Source organism: Nanorana parkeri, unplaced genomic scaffold, assembly GCF_000935625.1.
Source record: "Nanorana parkeri isolate BGI_ZX_2015 unplaced genomic scaffold, ASM93562v1 scaffold302, whole genome shotgun sequence".
NCBI lineage: Eukaryota > Metazoa > Chordata > Amphibia > Anura > Dicroglossidae > Nanorana > Nanorana parkeri.
Window position 1 is genome coordinate 664,871 of NW_017306570.1, and position 7,426 is coordinate 672,296.

The 7,426-nt window shown below is 36.2% G+C and overlaps 1 protein-coding gene across 2 annotated transcripts in view; it reads right to left on the minus strand.

Moving 5' to 3' along the window:
* MN1 (MN1 proto-oncogene, transcriptional regulator) overlaps positions 1-7,426 on the minus strand; it is a 64,061-nt gene that overhangs the window by 50,904 nt on the left and 5,731 nt on the right. Inside the window, exon 2 of one of the 2 annotated variants that reach the window (XM_018557776.1) lies at positions 4,330-4,562. The exons of the other annotated variant lie outside the window; for it this stretch is intronic. Coding sequence (XP_018413278.1) covers positions 4,480-4,562 — 83 coding nt within the window. The 3' untranslated portion in view covers positions 4,330-4,479. Of the gene's footprint in view, positions 1-4,329; positions 4,563-7,426 lie in introns of those variants that run through there. 2 annotated transcript variants of the gene reach the window in all.

Here is a 7,426-nt window from a genome sequence, read left to right on the forward strand (position 1 = left end):
CCCCCACCCCCCCATCCACCTTAACCATGTTGTTCCTTATGACCCCAGATCTTTGTGTCTGCTCTGTTGCCATTAACCTGAGACAAGCACGGTCCGTTCACACTAGTGTGGTTTCCAGCACTGCATTCCATGCCTTGACACGTACAAAATATACAGAAGTCCAAAGAGGCAAATTACACCACTGCACCCAAACTGACAATGCTAACAAACCGTCCATTGACATTGGACTGAGTTGTATCATACACGTCACAGCCTTTTCTATAAGAACCACATATGTGTACAATGTATTTCAGTGCACTCACATAATAAAGATTTCTGCTGTTTAACACACTACAGTGCACATAGAAGCACATCCAAAAAAACACACTGAAACTAAAGAGTAGAAGAGTGACCAAAACCTTAGTGTATGATATAAACAAATGGAAATAATATTTTATTCTATGCCAGCGTGCCACTAAAATAGGGACGTTTGTAAAGGTAATAAACTAGGAAGCTACCTACCACCACTCGGAAACCTAGAAACCCTTTTTATATATCTGAGCTAGCACATAAGCTATACTGACCAATTACAGTCTGATCAAACTTTACCTAACCTGACCTTGTGCAAACTGCAAATGATTTCAAATGAGTGTGTGGGTGTCCAGACATATGTACCATTAATAAGGAAATATCCCCGCATGCTGGAAAATATCTGGAAATAAATCAAGGTGGAAGAATCTATTAGTCTTCCTGATTTTTTTTAACTCAAATGCTATTTTTAATCACATCAAGATCTGCTTGTGCCACAAAGCAGCAAATGCTGCTCTTTTGTCATGGTGGCAACACCTTTCTGCAATGTAAAATACTGAAAGAAGAGAAATATGTAGGCTGCCATTGCTTTCTTCGTTCTTAAAATGCTGATTGGCTCTCATGCTGATCTACTAGCTCCAAAACTTTAGGAGTCACAGACCTGGAGTCGTATGCAGTGGCAAAGGTGAGAACACAGCTGGGAGTGCGTGACATGCATACTGGTAAAGGTTAGTGACTGAAAGTATTGGAGTCCCTGGTCCACCATCATGGTGAGCAGTGGCAAATCCAGGGCATGGCACATGACCTGGGTGTCACTTGAAGCTGAAAGTTCGCCAAACCAGAGACAACTGACTTTTTTCACTCTGACAGGTATCCGGTTGAGCTCCTGGCAACCAGTGATGTCACTTACTGGGCAGGATGCCATAGACACATTTTAATGTAGAAACGCCTCTGATGGCATAACAACAAGCATTTTCAGTAGGAGTGGTCAGCACCGGCAGCCTGTATACTCTCCCCAATACAAGTTGTATTTATTCACATAGATATCTTCAGAATAGCCTAATTCCTTTAAAGGACCAAAGCATGCAAAGAAGAGCACTCAGAGCAGCCAATCACAATCCATCTTTTGCAGAGCTGATGTAATGTATGTAAAATAGATCAGCTGACCAGCTGGGATTCTGCCTTTACCCACTGAGGTTGACTGAGGCCCGGTTCACACTTGGGCGATCCGTGATCGTGCACGAAACCGTGTGGTCATGGAACCGTGCACAACCGCTGATCGCGCTTGAGGTGCCATTCATTTATTTTTCATTTGCCAATCGCGTCCGTCAAATTATGAGATTTTCCGCCACGATTCCGGAAAAGGGCACTTGTACCTTTTTTCAGCATTTGCCGTGTAAATATAACTCTATTGAAATCAATGGGGCCCGTGTGCGCCAAATGCTGTGCGCAATCGTGCAGGAACGCGGTCCTGGGATCGCCCATATCTGAACCGGTCCCTTCTAAAGGCAAACAGGCAGTTCACTTTGCTAAAGAAAATCTTCACTTTGCAAGGGAATTTTCCCTTAGCTTAGTGAATGTGGTGAAAATTCACTTTGCAAAGATACTCTATCATGTGCAAGGAAAATAAACAAAAAAATAAAACAGTATTTTTGCTTGCACATGATTGGATGATGGAAGTCAGCAGAGCTTCATCTCATTGACTAAGTTAAAGGAAGATTCCCTTGTAAAGTGAAAAGCCTATTTGCCTTTAGGAAATCAACCCCAATGTGATTACGTTTTGTGCTGATTTACTCAATGAGCCCTAAAGTCCTTTCCATTGGTGAGGGCAACATCCAAAGCACTAATGCTGTGATTGCTTTCTGACACCTAGTCAAAGAAAGAGTGGAGCTGCACCTCCAGGCAACCCTTTGGATTCCAACTTTCTTTCTGCCATTACAGGTAAAACCTTGATTGTGAGCATTGGGCCCACTGCAGATCCGCTCTAGTTCCCATCAATCAGGCCCATTGTTATAGAGCCAGTAAAACTGTTTAGAATTATTGCCTGTGCATCATATAGAAAGACTTATGCTTCTATTACCTAAAAGTGAGCTACGCAAAACCTACATACATTATTTTTAGCACTTCGGCAAGATGGAAATATTAAGCAGCGCTTTAACTTTAGGTCAGAATTTACTTGTGTACACAGTTATTATAATGGCAAATCCGCAGAGTTCATTTGAATAAGGAAATAACGCTGACAGGTTATTACTATGAAAAGGTCGGCACTGTAGTAAAAACAATTCTCAGTCAATGTGCTAGCTTTTTATGTGAGTTTTAAAGAGATTAAAACGTCTTCTGAATATATTATGGCAGTATATAAATATAGGGATTTAAGTCAGCAGGGGGAAAAAAATGGGTTAAACATTAACATTCAACTATTGTTCTAAGAAAAGCAGATACATAATAACTGTATGAAAAGTAAGCACTCAGCAATCTTACATTTTGTCAAAATGTAGTTCAACATCCCAGACTAATTACCTCTTCATACAAACACTCTCTGAGGCTATTTACACTATTGATTGGAATAGAGTAGATAATGGTTGCCTTACAGTACATTATAGTCATTTCTATACTACAGGAAACCAATATAGGCTATAGGGAAGAGTGGGAAATTGATGATTCAAAAATAAATGGTACTCACACTATACGAAGGTCAAATTCTTTCTTGTAATCCCTTTTCTGCCATAACTCTGTTATTTGGAATTTATGGCACGTATATAAAGAACATGACTTGATCTGTGAGGTATGTATGTGTTCAGTGCTGTCGCTTTGATCAGAATTTGTTGGCGGATCATATTTATATCCAATATATTCACTAAATTTTTACATTATTTTTTTTCCTGCTAATAATGACACTTTTAAAATGGTCTCACTGAAATAACAGGTTGAAGGTGTGATTTCGCAAGCTATTATGTAGTTAATAAAATGCTGGGCGAGTGCTTTACAACGGCCTAACCCCAAACTGCATTCTCGCCATCGAAGGAATCAGAGTAAGGGCAAATCTGCTGCAGGTTCCAGAGGGTTAATGATTTTTACACACCAACGCTCGCACATATATGTATAAAACATAACACTGCAAGTGAATGCGGGTTTATTAGCTTGGCATAAAACATAGTTGGGGTTTTTTTGTCCGTTTTTCCTGTTCTGCGAAAGTTGTCTTAAAGAGTTATGAGTTAGTAATATCTGCTTTTACGATGTTACTCTAACTGAGCCTCTTTTAGAACATAGATTTATTTATTTTTTGCTAACAAAAGATTAAAAAATGTATTTAAAACATTTAGTCCCACTTTTAACTAAAGTGTTATCATAGAATATATTTCAGTTATTTCTAAGCACATATGGAAATGTCTTGTATTAAGGAAAACAAGAATGGAGATGGATAGGTAGGTAGATAGATAATAGAGAGAGAAAGAGAGAGAGAGAGAGAGAGAGAGAGAAACGGAGAGTATGAGAGTATGTGTAAGGGAGAGATAGATAGATAGATAGATAGATAGATAGATAGATAATAGAGAAAGGAAGAGTATGTATGAGAGACAGAGAGAGAGAGAGACAGAGAGAGAGAGAGAGAGAGAGATAAACAGAGAGTATGTGCAAGGGAGAGATAGATAGATAGATAGATAGATAGATAGATAGATAGATAGATAGATAGATAGATAATAGAGAAAGGAAGAGTATGTATGAGGGAGAAATAGATAGATCAATAGATAAATGGATAGAAAATGTGTGAACATGAATCTAAAACATATAAATACCAGAAACAGATTATGTCCAGAGTAAACACTACATCCTTTTCTTAGCATGAAATTCTACCAAATTTTATTCGATGGTTCATATATACGAAAGGCCCCTTAGCCTTGTGCAAACATTGTACTGTGCAATGTAGTACAGCCAAAATATTTTGAACATTTGTTAAACAGACCAAGCTATTTGTAAACACTTTACCAGTGTAATTAATATGTAACTAAAATCATCAATAAAAAAATACAACATAAAAAAAAATGAAACACAAGGAAAAAAACAGTAACAGAGAAATGTCCAATGTCTTTTTCTTCTTAATTCCCATTACAGGGCTAATTTAATAAGGAGTAATTTTCATTCCAGTCTGTGTTCACTCGAAACATGCGATCAAATGCAGGGAAATTTACTCCATTAGCAAATCAGCCCCTGTGTGTTTAGCTGGTGTATTTCTTTTTTAACTATGACATCACGGCTGCATCTTAGGAGGTTAGTGGCTATAAGAAAAAAAAAAAAAAAACCTACTGTCATTTACCAGAACATTTTTGACTGCTCTCCACCCCTCCTTGACAGCTCATTATACAGCATTATACAGCAAGCATAGAATCAGAATATTGAATTTTGAACCCTGCTTTATATGACGTATTAGTGGGTGGAGATCTAAGAGAAGGCGAGAACATCAATTCCTATGACTATTAGCTGATTTCCCATCATATAATATGTGCCACGTAGGAACTTTTGACATTTACAAGATCTGGACTTTGGCAGTGGTTTAATATGACCACTGTTCTTCTTCAGATAACGATCAACGATTAATTAACACAAGCATGGTTTCCTAATATAACTAAAATATTATACTATAATATTCCAAAACTGCACTATGAACATTGAAAACACTATCATATAATTGCTATAACACAGTTGTTTTATTTGTGAATGTCATGCCTTTGTAGTATATTTGATACCATACACAGTAACAGTACGCCAAATATTTCAGATTTTCACGTTTTGGTGGACTTTGCTTAAATCCAATTGTAAGTGCAGCAAAATATCAAGGCAAAACTGTTACCTCTCACTCATGCAGAAAAAAACAGACCAAAAGTCATGTCTAAATGTTATAATTAAATATATGACAACTTCCCATCCATCTGGTAGGGACTCCTGAGTCGACGCATGAAATAATGATTATCGCATAGTCCATCGGTATTACCAGGCTTAATGTGCAATAACAAATAGTTTAACAAGCTAAAAGTACAAATTTACATACACACATCAGTAGAATGTTTTTCATTCACTGAAAATGCAAAGGTGTATAAAAGCAGCTGCCAGAGTTAACAAGGTTTGGGCATTTAGCTCCTCACTTTAAAGTTTTGGGGGTATAGCAAGCACACTAAAAACAGAGGGGTGTAAAATCCTACCTAGGAATTCACTTTTTAAAGAGATGCCGCATATTGCAATTTTGCTACATCAGGCCATACTGAGTCTGTCTCAACTATATAAACCTATAAATAAAAGTCCATGACGATATTTAACATTACATTTATCATACCCGAATTTTAGAATAAATATTTTTCTTATTCCTAGCGTATACATATGAATATTTTTAACGGCAGAGAAAAAAAAATAACCCATTTTCCGTAGCTTTCATTTCATCTCCAACAATACACACATCACTTTTGAAGCAGCTACATTAAAAAAAATTGAATTATATAAAAAAAAATGGCACAGTTCTTGAAAAAAGAAATGATATTTAATAATGTTTATGGGTGATTTTTTAAAAGGCACTCGAGCACCTTTTCCCTCTTTTTTTTTATCTTTTCAAATGAAACAATATGTAAAAATGTTCAGCTACTCTAGCCTTGAAAGTCAATAAATAAAAAGCAATTTAAATTACATTTAACAGCATTTTGGCTAATGACTATAATTTGTCACAGAGTATGCCCTGCCGCTATTGAAATTTAGACATACTTTAATTGCCCATGGGGTAAGATGGCTAATTACGACAAAAAGTTTAGCCTTCACCATACAGTATGACATAAGGATCAGCGCAGGCTCTTTGAAATGTTCACTTGGAGAATTATCTGTGTCTGCCCTTTATCAATGCAAATCAACTCATCTAAATCATTTATTAAAATACATGAAGTCTATTGTATACAAATCCTTCATAGATGACTATTTTACATTTAAAAGAACTACAGTACCAGCTATTATCTAGCTAAAAAAAGGATAGCATTCCCTTCTTTTTCATGTATCTACACAGATTATTTTGCAGACATATTAAAGACAGTTAACAGCTACCGTATTATCAAAAACAGCACTTGAAACATTTTTGAAGTTTATAATAGGAAAAGCCAGGTCAGCTGCTTGAAAATGGTCTAAAACAAAGACGTATGAAGTGAGCAATCATGATCATTATTTAAATGTATCTCAGGCTTTTGCCAAATGAGAAGTCAATCAAGATGTTGAAAAAAAAAAAAAGCATTTAAAAATAAAGCAAAAAAAATATGTGATAGTACACATTCAGGGCAACTTGTATCCATTTACATCCAGCTCGATTAACACCTGTGTGGTTTTAAGTTACATGTTCCTGCAGAGCAAATGTCAAATGAAGGCATTTGCAGAGGCCCTAGGAATTTTAAGGAAAGGAGGAAAAAAAAACATAATGGACTTAACCCCTTCATTACTAAAGCTCTTCCTTCCCCGAACACACGTTACCATGTTGCTCAGATGCAGAACACACATCGCTATGACATATAGTGAAACCGACTTTGACTATTCTATAAAGCAGAATATTCAAAAGAAATGAGAAAGGAATGTTCCAGTAGGTAGACGTTGGCATCACTTAGACACCTTTCCAAGCTATAGTCTACTGATGACTGTTAGATTTTATTTAAATGCATTTATAAAATACAAAATAAAATAAAAACCATTATATTTTTCCTCCCTTCTGTTTCCATCTCCAAACTCACTTCTGTTTCAAGGGCTAAATTATTTCCCTTAAATTAAAACGTGTCACTGGAGAGCAAAGGTTATGCAGTGAGGTTAAATGCTTGTGGCCACTTATAATAAACAGAAAATGGCTTTGAGAAAGAACAAGGAGCAATTGTTGTATATTGATTCACTTAACACACTATATAGCCAAAAGTAGAAGAAACCGAATGTTATTAAGAAATAAGCTGAACAAAAAGAAAAAAGTTAAAAAAAAAAATCTCCCATGTTAATCGTGACTAAATGTCCCACAAATTTAAAAAAAATAGGTAACTCCCAGGCTGTGTTTACTCATGGGGTTAATAAATTATTTATAAACAGTTTGTTCAAACAAGCACATGAAGAATATGTGTGTAATGTAGTGTAAGATGTA